At 38.7% G+C, this 18,431-nt stretch overlaps 1 protein-coding gene across 5 annotated transcripts in view; it reads right to left on the bottom strand.

The window, feature by feature from the left end:
* ILVBL (ilvB acetolactate synthase like) overlaps window positions 1–18,431 on the bottom strand; it is a 66,124-nt gene that overhangs the window by 26,974 nt on the left and 20,719 nt on the right. For all 5 annotated transcript variants that reach the window (XM_039336407.1, XM_039336402.1, XM_039336403.1 and 2 more), the window contains 6 exons: window positions 7,803–7,902; window positions 1,564–1,661; window positions 1,212–1,348; window positions 915–1,049; window positions 618–732; window positions 300–469 (listed from right to left, as the gene is read on the bottom strand). In XM_039336407.1, coding sequence (XP_039192341.1) covers window positions 300–469; window positions 618–732; window positions 915–1,049; window positions 1,212–1,348; window positions 1,564–1,661; window positions 7,803–7,902 — 755 coding nt within the window. The remainder of the gene's footprint in view (window positions 1–299; window positions 470–617; window positions 733–914; window positions 1,050–1,211; window positions 1,349–1,563; window positions 1,662–7,802; window positions 7,903–18,431) is intronic.

Genomic DNA, 18,431 nt, shown 5'->3' with positions numbered 1-18,431 from the left:
TGCTCTCTTTTGTGTGGTCTATTTCTTTGATCCCCATAGTAATACAGGGAAGACAAAAAGCCCAAACTTCATCTGATACTACCTGGGGGATAAACACTGCTGTGGATTGGGATGTTTTACTGAGAGAATTGGATGCACATTTGGAAACCAAAAATATATTTCTGGATATTTTCTAGGATGGAGCAGTTCTCCTGTTTCAAAGGCAGCTGAGTACAAAGTGGAAGGTTGTGTTATGAAGTATCACCCCATCCTACACTCATGAAAAACAATTAAGTCTAGACTTCTGCTTTAGCTCATACCTGGATCTAGCCAAGATAGTGGTCCCCTTGGCTTTATAATATAGGCAGCACTTGCTACAAAATCACCTCCATCTGCAACTAGTACACTGTCTTCAGGAAGCAAGTAATCTACATGATGCAAGAGCTTCAGTGGGTTAAGATGCTGCTCTGTCCGTTCTTCTGCCTTCTCTCTGGAGATCACAAACCGATTTGAGACATACCAGTAGAAAGCCATAATTTCTATATAGCAAAGTATTATTCAAGGGTAGAACAAATAAGAAGTATCTGCAAGCCTTACACTACGTATGGACACATACAAAGAGTTCTATTTATTATTACCTGTTTGTTTTCTCCTTCTTCTGATCAGCCTCCTTCAAACTCATTACCCAATCCTGAGGACATGAGTAGCCTTTCAGCTTTTGGTTTAAGCACACAAGGAACAATGCAGCATCCCCTGTAAAACATAATTGAAGGAGGTATGCACCCTCTTCCAATTGTCCTCTTCCTCTAATCATCAGTATTAACAAGGCATGCCCTTAAGCACCATCTTTTTATTATCCTCTTTTCTCACCATGCCAAATCCCTAGGAAATGTTCCTCACATCTCGCTTATTATTGCCTTGAACAAACACCTCACCTTTTATGGCTATATTTGGTGTCCAGTGAAAATCTGCATTTTTAAGCAGTTGCTCCCGATTTCTGTTAACAGCAATGATTTTGCTGTACTTGCTCAAGGCACGCCCATATAACAGGCGAAAATCACAGACTGTGCCTGAAAAGGAAAACAGAAGCTATAAACAGAGGACAATTGTTAGACAATCATTATATAATAACAGAAATATCTGCTAACCTCCCAATTCCCCAAAACTGGCCCAATGTTTTTCTGAAAGTCCTCTTCAGTAGAAGACCAATATAAAACTCTCAGTTGAGCTACCTGCCAGAATAACCAGATCTGCCTCCTTGAGAGTCTCACGCCGGTTTTGACGAATATGCAATGGACTGTTCTTTCCTAGCATGCCACGGGCCATGCCTCCCAGGAAACATGGAATCCCCAGTTCTTCTAAAGCTTCTCTGTAAGGAGGAAAAGTTCATATATCTTTGCTATCTCTTCTCCTCACTTCTGTCTATTCATCTGAACACATACTTGTCACATCCTGTAGTTCCTCTTTCCAATTAATGGATTAATTCTACTGAGCAAGGATATTGTACCTGAGGGTCAGTGGAAGCCTAATGGTACATCAATGTTATAAAAGGAATCTCAGTCTAGGGCAGGCAGCACATCTTACCTAAGCTTGATTGCTGGGATTGGAGGGAGGGTCACTTGACTGCCAAGTAGTATGACTGGCTTCCTAGCCCTGCTGATCAGCTCCACACATTGCTGCACCTGTACAGAAGTATGTCCAGGAAAAGTTGTTCATATCAAAAGCCAATGCTTCAGAGCAGCAACCTAATCAGTATTAATTGTTTGTGGGGATGCAGTGATGCATAATGGGGGCAATGAAAGTGATTGTCAGAATCCAATTATATTTCATTTCTAGTTACCTACTCTGAAAAAAACCCATTTATTACTCTCTCTGGATTCTGTCATACTACGAAAGGGGAGGAGGATAAACAAGGGGGTTTTATGGCTCTCACTTCCTTCATTAAACTACAAAGTGATTGGATGCTGATTCTCATCAAGAGGACTGACCATAACAATATGGCCATCGCCTTTCATCTAATTTCTCTGGTCTCCCTTTTGCCGGCAGTGAGGGAAAAGGGGGGAACAAGGCAATGCCTGAGATCTGGGAAAAGAGAGGATGAGTGATCGTCGCCTGGAAGAACTATGGGGTGGGGGCTGCTTGGGAACACTTAAAACATTGAAGGATGGGAGAGAATTCCCCAGATCCTGTCTAGAATGCCTGCAATCATTTTCTCTTAATAAAGATGCCTGTTGGAAGAGATATTCCAAGAGTTCTATCTTCTTAAGATGTAAAGTGAGGATCTGCAAAATTAGTCTACCTGGAAGGGAGAACCTTGCTGGGGGACTTTGCAAAAATTACCATGTCAGACGACGGAGCAGGAAAGGGAGAAAGCCCCCTGGAGAGGGAGCCACTGCCCCAACTGAAAACCTGCCAGATGTCGGGATCCGAGAGGTCAGATTCCTCAGGAGAAGAAGTGGTGGAGACACGGGACCACAAGCCTCGCTGGTCAATGGGCGTTGGAAAGAAAAGTGAGTGGGAAAAGAAATCAAGAAAGGTGACCCTGAGACAGGGGGCCAACCAACCAGAATGGAAGCAGGAGATGGAGAAATCCCTCTACGCAAGCGAAGAGGAAGGAAGCTGGGCACCGCACTCGAGCTGGATCCTACAGAAAGCTATCGACCTGATGAAGAGAACCCTCAGCTCCCTAGGAGAGGAGAATTCTGAGCCCTACGGCCGCACCAGCTCCTGGAGCCGCAACTGGAGAGACACCAAGGGGGAAATGGAACCTGCAGCCCCGGGGACGTCCACTGATCCAGTAGTCCCCACTCCCTGCCGACCCACAGTGGTGATCTGGATGGAAGACACTACCACTGACAATGAAGGCACCGATCCATTCAAAGACTCCAGCCGCTGGACGTGAGATTCAAGGGAGAGCCGACACGCTTGGGGTTTTTCCTAACCCAAGTCCTCAGCTACATGGAGAAATATGGGCGGCACATCCCTAGCGACAAAGCCCATATCCGAATAGTGCAATCTGCTCTAGATGGGCTGGCCGCAGATTGGGTGGTGAATTTGCATGACTCCAATGCCCCACAGCTCAACGATTTCAACCGTTTCACATCCTCTCTGAGAAGGCGATTTGAGGACCCCCTGGCTGATCGCAAAGCCTGCTAAAGGATAAAAATGATGAGGCAAGGCAAACACCAGAGAGCCGAATATACGCAAGAATTCCAGGCCATTGCCAGCAAACTGAACTGGCCACAAGACATCCTCCTTAGCCATTTCAAAGACGGACTAAACTACAACCTATATGACACTTGCCTGCCCCGAGGAGACCCACACCAACTTGACGAATGGTATGTCCTGGCAGAGGAAGCAGAGATCGACCTACTGAAGAGGCACCACCGAGGAGCCGCTCACCACCTGAGTTGACATGTGAACCAGTGAAACTATTGGCTACAGCCAAGAAGAAAGTGCGGGAGAGAGGGGCATCGGGCTGTAGAATGCCGCTCGAAAGCCCCCCAGCACAACCCAGACAGATCACCAGCCAGCAAATCCGGGAAGTCTCCAGCTAAGCCAAAAGAATCTGCCATGAGAGTGATGGAGGCTGTGGAATCCCCTACCTCTGCTCATCGGGGGGGAAAGAACTCCAGCCTACACCGCAGGGCCGGTGGACACCTCAGATGACAGCTCAGAGGGCGAACCCCTGGTAAGTGGTTGCATCGCACCCATCCTCAAGACAGTGACTATATTAATTCCCCCCATGCCAGAAGCTGTGAAGGTGAAAGCCTTAATAGACTCTGGCTGCACCCGCTGCCTCATTAGCCCAATGCTAGTGGGAAACCTGGGCATTCCGTCGAGGAGACTGGAACAACCAATCTCATTTGGCCAATTAGATGGATCCATAGCAGGGGGGGTGCCAGCTACCCTAACCACTTTACCAATCCACCTCTCCCTGGGCAAACATGAGGAAGACATAACATTTGTAGTGACCCCAGCATGGAATGCCTGATGATCCTAGGGATGGAATGGTTAAAGAAATGGAACCCCTGGGTGAATTGGAGGATGGTAGAAATCAATTTCCCAAGAGGGGATCCTATGGACTTAAAACCCCAAGGGGATCTACCAAAATTAAGAATGGAAAAAGCATCCATAGGAGAGGAAAGGGGGCTATCAGAAATACCAGAGGAATACAGAGATCTTGCTGAAGTTTTCAGCAAGGAGAGGGCGGATGAGCTTCCCCCCCACGGACTGTGCCATTGAATTCAAGCCCGGAGCAAAATTCCCAAAGCCCAGATTATACTCCATTAGCCCAAGTGAGAAGGAGGAAATTGAAAGATTCATAAAGAAAAACCTAGAAACCATTGAACCTGCCAAGCCTAAAGTGGCCACTCCAGTCCTCTTTAGAGAGAAGGATGGCTCTTTACGCTTATGCGTGGATTATAGGCTCCTAAATACAATCAGTGAAAGCAACCTATACCCCCTACCTCTCATGAAGGACATGTTATCACACCTCTCAAAAGGAATTTTTTTTTACTAAACTAGATCTAAGGGAAGCGTACTATCGCGTGAAAATTAAGGAAGGGGATGAATGGAAGACCGTGTTTAACTGCCCAATGGGGTGCTACCAATTCAAAGTCTTGCCATTTGGATTACAAGGGGGTCCCGCAGTATTTATGCAATTAATCAATGATGTGCTAAGGGAGCACCTATTTAAAGGAGTCCTGGTTTACTTAGACGACATTATCTTCACCGAATCAAAAGAGGAACATGTCAACCTAGTCAGAGCGGTTTTAAAGAAACTGTGAGCCGCCCACCTATATGCTAAACTATCGAAATGCGAATTCCACCAGGAAAGGATAGACTACCTAGTTATCACATATCCCCACAGGGCATTGAAATGGACCCAGAAAAGGTCAGAGCAGTATTAGAATGGCACCACCTCACACAAAAAGGTTTCCTGGATTTCGCAAACTTTTACCGCCAATTCATCCCCTCATTTGCCCAGATAGCCCTGCCCCTCACGAACTTACTAAAAACGAAGGGAGCATCCTCAGTAAAACCTAGCCAGCCACTAAAATGGACAATGGAATGCCAAGCAGTGTTTGAGAGATTAAAGAGACTCTTTTCTGCCAAACCAGTACTAAGACACCCAGACATGGATAAGCCCTTCGTAATACAGGCGGATGCAAGTGATGTGGCAGTGGGGGCTGTACTATTACAAGAAAACGATGAAGGGGTATTGCAACCCTGTGCGTATACATCCAAGAAACTCATCGAAATGGAACAGCGCTGGCCTGTGTGGGAGAAAGAAGCATACGGGATACGTTGGTCATTATTCACGTGGCGCCAGTTCCTTGAAGGCAATAAAATCCCTTTCCAGGTGTGGACAGACCACAAAAATTTGGAAGCCTTGAAAACACCCAGGAAGCTCAACCCCAAGCAAGCCCACTTGTCCCAGCATTTTCACCAATTCCACTTTATGCTCCAGCATAAACTTCCTGGCAGATGCACTAACTCGCATGCCCCAATATAACAGCACATGAGCCACCGACTCTAAACCGATGATAGTAGAATGATAACCGGCAGCGCCAGTAACCACCAGAGCCCAAGCTAAATTAAAACCACAGCTGGGTAGCTAAACCAGAATCGAATTCCGGAAAACTCTGGAAACAGATGAATGGTTCCAGAAAAATAAACACATGTGCACAATGAAAAACAGGCTGCCTTGGGTGGGGGAAAAGTTATATATACCAACAACCCAAAGAGTCACATTCATGCAGCTTTGCCACGACACAAAATCAGCAGGGCATTTTGGATTTGTAAAAACTTTACACTTAATTAAACGGAAATGTTGGTGACCATCCATGAAAAATGACATAGAAAGTTACATGGCCAGCTGCCCAAAGTATGCAAGTGCCAAGAGGTTGCAAGGGAAATTACCTGGACTGTTACAAACAGTGGCAAATCCCTTAGCCCCCTGGAGGGAAATAGCCATGGCTTTTATAGTGGAATTACCAGAAAGTAATGGGAATACTGTCGTCTGGATGGTCACGGTTTTGTTTTCCAAACAGGTACACTTTATCCCTTGCCAAAAGATTCCCACCGCAAAAGCCTTAGCGAAACTTTTCGTGCAGCATATTTACAGATTGCATGGGACACCCCAATGCATCATATCTGATAGGGGAGTGCAATTTACGTCTTCATTTTGGGAGGAATTTTTATCCCTTTTAGGGACCATTCAGGGACTGACATCTAGCCATCATCCTCAGAGGAATGGACAAGTGGAAAATTCGAACTCAGTACTTGAGCAATATTTAAGATGCTTTATTAATTTCCAACAGTTGGATTGTATGCACCTACTCCCCTTCGCAGAAGTTGCCTACAATAATACAGTGCACTCCAGCACAGGTTACACTCTTTTTCAAATAGCTACCGTCAAAGTTTCAACCCCATACCAGAACTAACCCCAAATGAACCAGCGATCCTATCACTGAAAGAATGGATAGAACAATTACAAAACACCTGGCCAATAATTAGAAAAGCACTAGATGAAGCTAGGCATGCATACAAAGCACAAGCCGATAAAAAAGGGTTGAGCCTACACCATTCATTATAGGAGAAATGGTGTACTTATCTACAAAATACCTAAAATCCCTACAACCCTGTAAAAAACTTGGACCAAAATATATAGGGCCTTTTCCAATTAAAAGAATCATAAACCCAGTAACAGTAAAATTAGAATTACCCCCAAATCTTAGGCAAATACACCCAATTTTTCACTGCAGTTTGGTGAAAAGAGAGCATCAGTCAACCTTATGGCCAAAAATCCCCACCACCACCACCTCCAATCATGGTGGAAGGCGAACAACACTTCAAGATAAAGGAAATCCTAGATTCTAGGAGATATCATGGGGCAACTCAATACCTAGTAGCATGGAAACACCTCCCTGCCTCAAAAAACAAGTGGGTCTATAAACGTCATGTCAGAGCCCTAAAGCTATTAAAGAAGTTTCATACAGAGAACCCAAAAAGCCAGACTAAATTTTATACCTGTTTTGTTTTCTTTACAGGTGGATCTCTCTTATTTTTAGGGGGGGGGGCAGGATGTCAGAATCCAATTATATTTCATTTCTAGCTACCTACTCTGAAAAAAACCCATTTCTTACTCTCTCTGGATTCGTCATACTACGAAAGGGGAGGAGGATAAACAAGGGGGTTTTATGACTCTCACTTCCTTCATACAAAGTGACTGGATGTTGATTCTCATCAAGAGGACTGACCATAACAATATGGCCATCGCCTTTCATTTAATCTCTCTGAAGTCTCCCTTTTGCCGGCAGTGATGGAAAAGGGGGGGAAACAAGGCAATGCCTGGAATCTGGGAAAAGAGAGGATGAGTGATCGTTGCCCAGAAGAACTGTGAGGTGGGAGCTGCTTGGGAACACTTAAAACATTGAAGGATGGGAGAGAATTCCCCAGATCCTGTCTAGAATGCCTGCAATCATTTTCTCTTAATAAAGATGCCTGTTGGAAGAGATATTCCAAGAGTTTTGTCTTCTTAAGATGTAACGTGAGGTGGGTCCTTACAGTGATAATAATCCAGGGCTTTACTGATAATAATGGAAACCATATTTTCTCCCTTAAGTTCATTCCCTTTTATTAGTTTGCAATCTGAAAGACGACTTTAAATGCTAGAATGATAGGAAAACAGAACATACAAGCAGATAACATTTTCATGACAAGCAAAACATTAACAAATAATGTTTCCAATATCCCCTCTTTGACTTTGATGAGCTTAACTGGAATCTGAAAATCTTTGCTTAAAAAGGAAGTCTCACCTGTGCTTCTGTGGCTTCTGGTATGTTCACTGGTAGAGGTGAAAGGTCTTGTGCTTCCCAAGCTCCAGCAAACAGGTTTCTCAAATAATTGTGCAGAAACCTAGTAGACATCAGAGAATACAACAAAACCATTGCCATTATTATGGCTGCAAGGTACAAGAGGATATGGCCAAAACCATAGAAACTGAAGAATCCCATGTTTTTATTGCCCTAATTTGTAGTGTTTACCAACAATCAAAAATGCTCAAGACCTTAATAATAGTATATAAAGTAGTACAACCATCCTTGGTTGGTATATGGGACCGGGTCAACAAATTGCTGGATCTCATGACTTAAAGATGCTGGGAGGAAGGGGAAAAGAAAGATGCCCCTTCAAAAATTTCTAAAAGCTGCTCAATGGATTGTCATATGGTATAGATATCTCACCTGTCCTTGACTGATTTACTTTTGTTTTTGGAGTGAGGCTGTCTCTTCTTTTGATAATTATTCTATCACACGCAACATTTTGAACATAAGTGGAATACACTACAAGGAATTTGAATGAAAGGACAAAGTGGAAGAGGTAAGAAAATTAAACATCTGTTTGAAATGAGAAAGATTTTAATTTAAATACTTCCCCTTCATAAATTTTTATTGAAAGAAACAGTTGATATGGTGTTTCATATGTGTGGAGAGACAATGAAGGCCAATATTCGTGGAAAATAGTTGGCATTTCAAACCAAATACCAAACATCTCATGCTAAAGAAAACTTCAGCAACAACATGAGGAATGCCAAGAATCTATGGAGCATAGAGCTAGTTGCCCAGTAAATTATACATACATATGTGCACACATATGTACATAAAAAGGGTGGTGGGGTGGCTCAGCAGTTAAGACACTGGGTTTATTGGCTGGAAAGCCTGCAGCCCAAGTACATCACAGCTCCTAGCAGTTTGAAAGCATGCAAATGCAAGTAGATAAATAGGTACCACTTTGGTGGGAAGTAACAGTGCTCTGTGACATCATGCTAACCACATGACTAAATAACTTTGGACAGCACTGGCTCAGTGACCTTAATGAACATAGTTGGCAATGACTAGCAGAGTAAAATCCACAGAGATGCCTTTATCTTTTTACTTATATACATAAAAGAGAATGCCTGCATGTATAATGTGTATATGCCATATGTATAGGCCAGCACTTCCAGCTATAAACACAAAAGTTTTTATCTGAGTTATAGATACAGTATACAGCTCAAATTGTTATCCATTGGATGATATTGATATAATTATCTGCTATAAACTATGTACTGCTTTAGATATTTCCAATTTTCAGAATATTTGTGCAGTAACATATTAGGGGTATATTCCGGGGAACCGGGGATATATTTATTACTTATTGTTGTGACTGTTGTTTTATTAATGCACTTGTGTAACTTTATGCCCAATTTTAAGTGACCTCACCCCATATGGGAACCTGCAAAAGATTTGCCATTGAAAATGAAAATGCTTAGAGAGAAAATGACATAAAGATGGATTCTGAATTTTTCAGAGAAACAATCTATTTAAGCCTGCTAGAGTGCATATGGGCTAATATAAAAGGAAAAAAGAATGACATTCTGTAGTACAGGTGTATACTATAGGCTACCCAACCAAGCAGAAGAAATAGTTGAACTTTTTGCTAATGTATGTAGGAAACACACCACAGAGTAATGGGGGACTTTACTACACTGGCATGAACTTGGAGAAAAACTCTACATCAAGTGGGAGATCGAGCAGGTTCCTGACCAATCTAACTGACAACTTTGTCATCCAAAAAGGTAGAGAAAAGAATTAGAGGGACAACTATATTGGAAGAAATTATAGAGAGGGTGGAAGTAGCAGGAACTTTGGAGGAGAGTGATCATATTATCTTACAATTCAACATAATGCAGGCACAAGGAATAGAACATAATCAAACCAGTGTCTTAAACTTTAAAAAAATTGATTTCAACAAACTTAGAGTTTAGGAAGGATTCCATGGATAAAAATCTTAAAGGGGAAAACAACTCAAGAAGCTTGGGAAACCCTGAAAAATATGATTATAAAAACTCAGTCCAGCACAATACCACTGAAAAAGAAAAATAAGAAATCTAAAAAGAAACCAGCATGGTTACACAAAAACTCTGATAAAATGGGACTTCCTGTGGTTGCGTCAGTGCCAATGGCCGCTGTTTGACAGCTGCCCGTCCCGGGAAATCGTAAAAGCTGGCAAAACAGCAACAATCAGCTGTTTTGCGGCTTGAAACTTCCCTCCTGGGTGAAGGGAGGGAGGTGAGCTTTTGCCTGGATAGAGGTAAAGCCTCACAGCTTTCCCAGTTTTTTTTTTTCTGGGAGGTGAAGTGAGAGCTTCCTCAGAGTCTGGGTGTTGCTCCGTTTCCTTGGATGCCTTTGTTCTCCGGAGAGAACCAAGCTAGACGCTGCCTCCACTGCTGCTATCTGATGGGAACAGTAAGTTAACTCAAAAGCAGACAGAGTGGTCAGGAAGAGAAGAATTGATGATTTTACTTTAAATCTAATTCAGTTTGAATTAACATCTACTCCTGTTACTATTCTAACTGGAGTGAAGAAATATGGCGGAGGAATCCTCCTTCTTTGTCACTTTCTTTGTTTGAGAACTTTCACTTTCTATTTTTTAGTTTCTATTTTTAAACTGGCAACAAAGTTTTAACAATGTAATAGCTTTGGTTTATTTTAAAGGGGAAAAAATCTTATTCCCCCCCTTTTTTAAGGGGGAATTGTTTTTTTCTTCTCCTTTGTTTTTATATTATTATTTTTTGAAAAAGGGAAGGGGGGAAACCCCTCCCTTTTTTAAAAATGGCTTCAAAACGTCCTGGACTTCCTTCTCTTTCTAAAACTTTAACTGCCTCTCCAGTAACTCAGACTGTACAACAACCCAAACCTAAACCTTCTCCACCTTCGCCTCCACCTCAGGCACTTACACTTCAGGACTTACAAGATGCTTTAGATAAGACTTTGGAAAAATCACTAGAAAAAACAGCAGAGCTTTTGGCTCAAGAAAGTAATGAGCTTATTTTGGCACTCCAAGGGCTTGCTGGTCTTGTGGAAAAGATTGACGACAGGGCGGATGAAGTGGTTGGTAATGTTGAAATATTACAAGATAGATTAGAAAAAATAGAAGAAAATGTGGATGCCACACAGAATGAAATTATAATGTCACAATACAGAGAAATGGAACATACTTTGAGAATAAGGGGCCTGAAGGAAAATATTAAGAAGAATTTGAGAGAAGAAATTGCAGCAGAACTGGCCTCTATTTTGGAAACTGATCCTGAAGAAATATTGAAAGATATTGAAAAGATTTTTAGAGTTAATTCGTGGGTTGCAAAACAGAGGAAATTACCAAGAGATGTGATAGTCTATTTTGTGAGAAAATCACTTTGTAATGAAATTATACAGGCCTTCTATAAACAAAGATTTCAGATTGCAGCTCAGGATGTGATAGTTTTAAAGGAAATACCTTCTAAAATTCTTAGAAAAAGAAAAGACTTTGCTTTTTTGGCTGAAGAACTTAAGAAGCGACAAATTCAATTTAGATGGGACATACCTGTGGGGATAGTGCTGACTTACACTGGTACACGATACGATCTTAATACAGTTTCAAAAGCAAGAGATTTTTATGTTACTATTTTAAAAGCAAATTCATCACCATCTCCAAGATCAAAGAAAGATGAGAGCAAGACAGAAGCACAGTTGTCTGTAAGTTCAATGCCATCTTTGGGAGAAGAATTGTTGATTGAAGTTATGCAACAGAATTTGTAAATAACAGAAGACCCAAGGGAACAGAGAATTACACGCGCTGCTTATAAACATAGAGAAAGACAACAACAACAACAGCAACAACAACAACAACAACAAAAGGCAGATGATGGAAGTTTACCACAGTCTATTTTGGAGCCGGTGGGAGGAGCAAGGCCAAAGAGATCATCGACTGTAAATCTAGAAGCTTTGTTCCAAAGGCTTCATCCTGCCAAGGATGGCAAAGCTTCTAACCTGGAATGTTAATGGGCTTAACTCACCACAGAAGAGAAAGAAAATCTTTCATTATTTGAAACAATACAGAAATGATATTATTTGTTTACAAGAGACTCATATTATTTCTAAAGATCAAAAATATTTGTTTAATCCCTGGCTGGGGATACATTTTATAGCTCCTGCTTTGCAGAAAAAAGGAGTAGTTATCTATGTGAGAAAGGAGCTTTCACCGAAGTTAATTGATTTTGACTTACAAGGAAGATATGTTATTATTGATTTACTAATAAATGATAAGAGAACTCTTCTTGTTGGTTTATATGCTCCCAATCAACAACAAAAATATTTTTGTAAGTTGATTGACCAGAAATTAACTTCTTTGGATTATAAGTCAGTTATTATGACGGGAGATTGGAATGGTGTTTTAGACTCAAGATAAGAAGGGTCCCTTTAAAGTTTCTAACCATGCAAGACTTCCTAAAGTTTTTTTTGACTTAAAGGATGATTTGGAACTTAGAGATATTTGGAGAGAACGAAATACTGAGGAAAAAGACTTTACTTTTTTTTCGGACAGACGCCAATCTAGAATTGATTTTTTCTTGGTTACTAGTGATTTCCTTTCTAGGGTGAAGAATATCAAGATATTTCCTAGAATAATTTCAGACCATAGTCCGGTATGGTTGGAAATGTCATCGGAAGAAAGAACTGGAAGGACTTGGAGGTTGAATGAGAATTTATTTAGATATGAAGAGAATATACAGCGATGTAAAGGTTATTTAAAAGAATTTTTTGCTTGGAATATGAATAAGGATACTTCGATGCCAATGGTATGGGATTCTTGTAAAGTATATATGAGAGGGGTTTTGATTTCTATGAACAATGCTCACAGATGTAAACAGACCCAGAAACGTAAAGATCTTGAAGATGAGATTAAATGTAAGGAAAAGATTTTAATATCAAATCCAATGGACAATAAGTTAAAAGTTTCTATTACTTTGCTGAAGGAGCAATTTAATATGTTATTAGCAGATCAAATGGCAACTAATTTGACGTATACATTTTGTAATGCAAATAAACCTGGTAGATGGTTGGCTTATCAATTACGTAAGAAACAGAAATCGAGGATTATAGATAAAATAATTTATAAAGGTAAAGAAGTCTACCAACAAAATTTGATTAAAAAGTCTTTTTTAGATTTTTATTCTAAATTATGTGCTAGTGAAAGTATACAAACTTCAGATATAGAAAAATATTTACAGGGAGCACATTTTCCTAGACTTACGAGTGATCAATGTGATGGGATTAATGGTTTAATTACTTCTGAAGAGATTATTTTTGCAATTAAACAATTGAAGGTTGGTAAGACTCCAGGTACTGATGGGTTAACAGCGATTTATTACAAGATGTTATCTGAAGAAATGATAGAACCGTTAAAGGTACCTTTTAATGATATTTTATCTGCAGCAGAACTACCTCCATCTTGGAGAACGGCCTTCATATCATTAATTCCAAAGGATGACCAGGATCTGTCCCAACCTAGAAATTATTAGGCCTATATCTCTTTTAAATACAGATTATAAGATTTTTGCAAAGATATTGGCAAATAGATTAATGCAGGTTTTGAAACAATTGATTCATACTGACCAATCTGGATTTATAATGGGGAGATATATGAAAAACAATGTAAGACAAATTGTTAATTTAGTAGAGTATTTGGATAAGAACAACCAAATCCCTGCTGCTTTAATATTTATAGATGCTGAGAAAGCTTTTGATCAATTAGATTGGAATTTTCTACTGAAAGTTGTAGAGGAAATGAATTTTGGAGATAAATTCTTGTCTGCTCTCAAAGCCATTTATCAACAACAATCGGCACAAATTATAATTAATGGGGGATTAACAGATGTATTTAAAATAGGAAAAGGTACAAGACAGGGTTGTCCTTTATCCCCCTTGTTATTTGTATTAACAATGGAGATTTTACTTATTAAAATTCGAGATTCATCTAGATTAAAATGAATAAAAATAAGTAAAATTGATTATAGGCTGAGAGCTTTTGCTGATGATTTGGTTATGACATTATCCCATCCAACAGATTCAGTCAAAGATTTGGTTGAAATTTTAAGAAACAGAGTTAGTTAAAAGATTGTATGATTAAATGGGCCCAGAATATTCAAGAACCGATCTCATTGGAGTTATGGGAAGAAATTTGGACTAGAAATGTTAAATTTATGCAGGCCCAGAATTTGAGGGAAAATTTTTACAAAATGTTTTATAGATGGCATCTGGATCCTAAAAAGTTGTCTTGTATGTACCCGAACCTGCAACCTAAATGTTGGAGATGTGGTTGCTTGGATGCAACCTATTTTCATGTTTGGTGGACCTGTAAAGTTATTAAAGCCTTCTGGATTATGATTTGGTGGAACATTCAAAAGGTTTTTAAAAGGAAGATTAAGTTTACTCCCCAACTATTTCTTTTGGGAATTTTCGTGGACTTTAATGTTAAAGAAACTATCTTAATGTTGAATTTAATAACAGCAGCAAGATTACTGGTGGGTCAATATTGGAAGAAGGATACTCTGCCTTCTTTAGAAGAATGGGTAGTTAAGGTTTCTAATTTAGCAAAAATGGCTAAAATTTCTGCTTATTTAAAGGACCATTCACAAGAGAGATATTTTAATGTATGGAGAAGATGGATAGAATATGTTCAGAAAAAATATGGAACTACAAAGTTTCACTTATTCTATGAGTAATGATTTTGTTTATAAACTTATGATGTCAAAGTTTGAAGAGAGTTAAGAGTTTTTATGATTTTGTTCATTGTATAGTTAGTAAACTTAAATAGATTATGTTTAATATGTTTGCATAATCCTGTATTTTGCTCTGGGAAGTCGGGGGGAGGGGGGATGGGTTGAAGTTTAAGTAGTTCAGATAAAGTAGAAATAGTCTTATTATATATATTATTAATGTTTTAATTTTGAGAGAGGAACTGCTCGGGCATTTCCCCTGGACCGCATCAAGAGGGAGAAGAAGGTGAGAAGTAAGTAGGAAGGTTGAGATGAAGGAGGAGAGGGGGTGAGTGAAGAAAAAGAGGGAAAGAAGTAAGTTGGTTTGAGGTGGGATGCGGTTCAGGAGGAAATGGGCAGGCAAGACCGAATGTGGTGTGTATCAATTTGTTTTATTTTTTATCTGAAGTATTTGTAAGATTGTTATGTATTGTAAACTTGAAAATAAAAATTTTTACAAAAAAAAAACTCTGATAAAATGAATGACACAAAGGATTATAAAAAAATGATGAGAGGAACACATAACTAAGGCAGAATACCAATACACCAGGATATAGCCCAAATCTGCAAAGAAGAAATCAGGAAATCTAAGGCTAAGAATGAACTAAGAGTTGCCACAAATTCAAAAATAATTTTAAAAACTTTCTTTCAACACATAAAAAATTTTTAAAAATAGAAAAAAGTCAAGAAACAATCGGTCTTGTAATGGCAAGGAAGTTATAGGCAAAAAGGAGAAAGCAGAGCTGCTTAATTCTTCTCTTGCATGGGTCTTCATACAAAAAGAAAAAATGGCCCAACCTATTAAAAACAGAACTACAAAAGCCAAAGAATTCAAATTAAAATAGGCAAGAAAATGGTAAGAGAACACCTGTGGTTCCCATCTTCAAAAAATGGGAAGAAAACAGATCCAGGAAACTACAGACATCTGTATCTGCATAGTCTGACATCAATATCTGGAAAGATCCTGGAAAAGATTATCAAGTAACAGATTTGCAAACACCTGCAAGCAAGCAAAATTATAGCTAGAAGCCAACATGGATTTGTCAAAAACAGATCATGCCAAGCAAATCTTATTTCATTCTTTGACAAAGTTACTAAATTACTGGACCAGCAAAATATTGTGCCCATAGTATACTTGTATTTCAGTATATTTGACAAAGTAGACCACAACTTATTTCTTAGTAAGCTAGAAAAATGTGGGAGAGACATCACCAACAGATGGATTCAAAACTGACTGACAATCCACACACAGCTTAATGCAGATATGTCAAACACAAGGCCCTTATCTCAATTCATAACAAAATCTAATATTCAAAATACACATTTTATCTATTTGAATACAATCCTGTTCTATTTCCTAAATATTATCTATTTCCTACCATATTAAATCATCTACTTAATAATACAATATCCCCTTTAATAAATCAAAACCATTATATATATTATCTGGGTTAATCAATAAATCTAACATATTCATAATAATTAATTTTCTTTTTCCTTTTAGGTCTAATTTTTAAGTATTAAACAAATAGTCCTTATTTTCAACTAATTTCCAAGTATTTTAAATCTAATGACCAGAATGTCAAAGCAAGAATATACAGTCCCCTTCAATTTTACATTTAGCTATTTAAAAAGCAACGTGGTAACTAGGTTAATCAACAGTTCGATAACAAAAATAAAAACATCATTATTACATTTATCAATAAATTTTAAGCTTATACATATCTTAATTACATTCAATCTTCATAAACAATCCATATCCTGTTATTAATTTTTACCCAATTTTTAGTTTCTCATCAATATTCTAACTTAATCTTTGATATTTATAATTTTCAAGCCTTAGGTAACTAAGACTTCCCTTATTTCAATTCATAACAAAATCTAATATCCAAAATATACATTTTAGTCCTTATTTTCGACTAATTTCCAAATATTTTAAATCTAACGACTAGAATTCCGATTATCTCAATTTCTCCCTTTAACCCTCTAATTAATAATATGCAATCCCCTCTAATAGGTCAAGACCCAAATTTTCTTCAACCTTATTCTGGCTTTCTTCTTTTGCCAACTAGGCTTCCATATCAGTGCTTTTAGATCATCAAATAGATCTCCCTCTATTATTATATATGTTATTTGAAATAAAGGAGACCGTCTAATTGCCATTTTTTGGAAGGACTAGCCCATTTGTATTTGTTAGGTTGTCTCCCTGTTATTCCAATTCCCCATGCTTGGCCTGATATGTTTGTCTTCCATTCAATCTGTTCTTCTTTCTCAAATTTCTTCTGATTTATAAAGAAAGTCATTTGCATTTTCAGTATTGTCACTTCGTTTACTGGATTTTCCATCAGCTGTATTTGTTGCTCAATTAAGTCCTCTGTCTTAATATTTGATTGTCCCACTTCTTCTGTTATCTTCTGCATTGTTGGTTCTTTGGTTGTAGTCAAAGTTTGGGTTTGTGTATCTAAGCTGGCATCTTGATCTTTTATGTTAGATCTTATTTTATCACAAGCTAAAAGAATGGTTTCATGTATTGCTTTCAACATGGAAAGGATCTTTTCCTGGTCTTCATCCATCTCTTTCACGTGTTTATAAATACGTGAAAGAGATGTCAAGTAACATTTTATAATCCAAGGTATTTCAACATCTCATATAGTGACCAATATTCCTCAAATAAAGAGATAGGAAAGCAGTTTCCCATGTATAACTCTAAGAGTCAGTAAAGGTTTACATTCACAGTTCAAGTAGGCCAGTTATGCCGCCCAGCTGTTCTCTTACAGCTAAGTCTCTCACAGGTGGTGCCAAGGTCAGAAAAATCTTATCTAAGGTCTGGGCTTTGAGCCAAGTCTCTTTTAAGAAATAACAAGTTGTAGTATCAAACTTCGCCACAAGATGTCACCGATGCCATTTAAGGTTTTTTGAATCCAAAATCTTTATAGTCCTTTTCCAATTTTCTTTTTTGTACATAAAAACAAGAGTCTCCAATAAAAATAGGAAATTTTTTGGTCCCCAAGTTTAAGGAACATATAAATCCAATTAGATTAAAGTTGTTCTTTTAATGCTTTAAAAGACAAAGCTATTCTTAGAGGGTGGGCTAGAAATTCCCTTCCCTCTCTCCTCACAGGAGGAAAGATATTTCAAGCAGCTTTTACAGGAAGAGAAAGTACTTAGGGTAAAGAGAAGATCAGATCTCACCCAGTTTCATCCACGTTGCTTTTGAAGTGCTTGGTGGTAAGTTTAACTTCAGCTGTCTGCAAGCTAGTGACGAGCCATATTACTATGGCCGGTCTTTCCTCCGCCAGTTTGGAGGGTTGCCCCAGATCAAATGGAAGAGCTACTGCCCTCCTTGCTCGTCGCCCCTACAGGGCGACTTTCAACCCTTTCCAGGGTCCCCAGTGGAGTGAAAATGGACGCAGAAGACAGAGCTCGCCTTCTAGACGTCCATGGCAGCAAACCGGAAGTCTTGGCAAACCGGAAGACTTGATTACCTAAGGCTTGAAAATTATAAATATCAAAGGTTAAATTGGAATATTGATGAGAAACTAAAAATTGTGTAAGAATTAATAACAGGATATGGATTGTTTATGAAGATTGAATGTAATTAAGATATGTATAAGCTAAAAAATTATTGATAAATGTAATAATGTTTCTATTGAGTTGATATAATAAGAACTGTACTAGCTTGAATATGAGATAGTAAATGTTAAGGGAAAAAGAGAAGAAATATTTGATGTGGCAATTTGAGATTTGTACTAAAGATTTTGTTATCAAATTATTGATTAACCCAGTCACCATGTTGCTTTTTAAATACCAAAATGTAAAATTGGAAAATTAA

The sequence above is a fragment of the Crotalus tigris genome, unplaced genomic scaffold (genome assembly GCF_016545835.1).
Source record: "Crotalus tigris isolate CLP2741 ecotype Arizona unplaced genomic scaffold, ASM1654583v1 scf7180000017666.379230911805:20528666, whole genome shotgun sequence".
Taxonomy (NCBI): domain Eukaryota; kingdom Metazoa; phylum Chordata; class Lepidosauria; order Squamata; family Viperidae; genus Crotalus; species Crotalus tigris.
The sequence above is the reverse complement of the archived record's forward strand: the minus strand, read 5'-3'. Positions and strand labels throughout refer to the sequence as shown.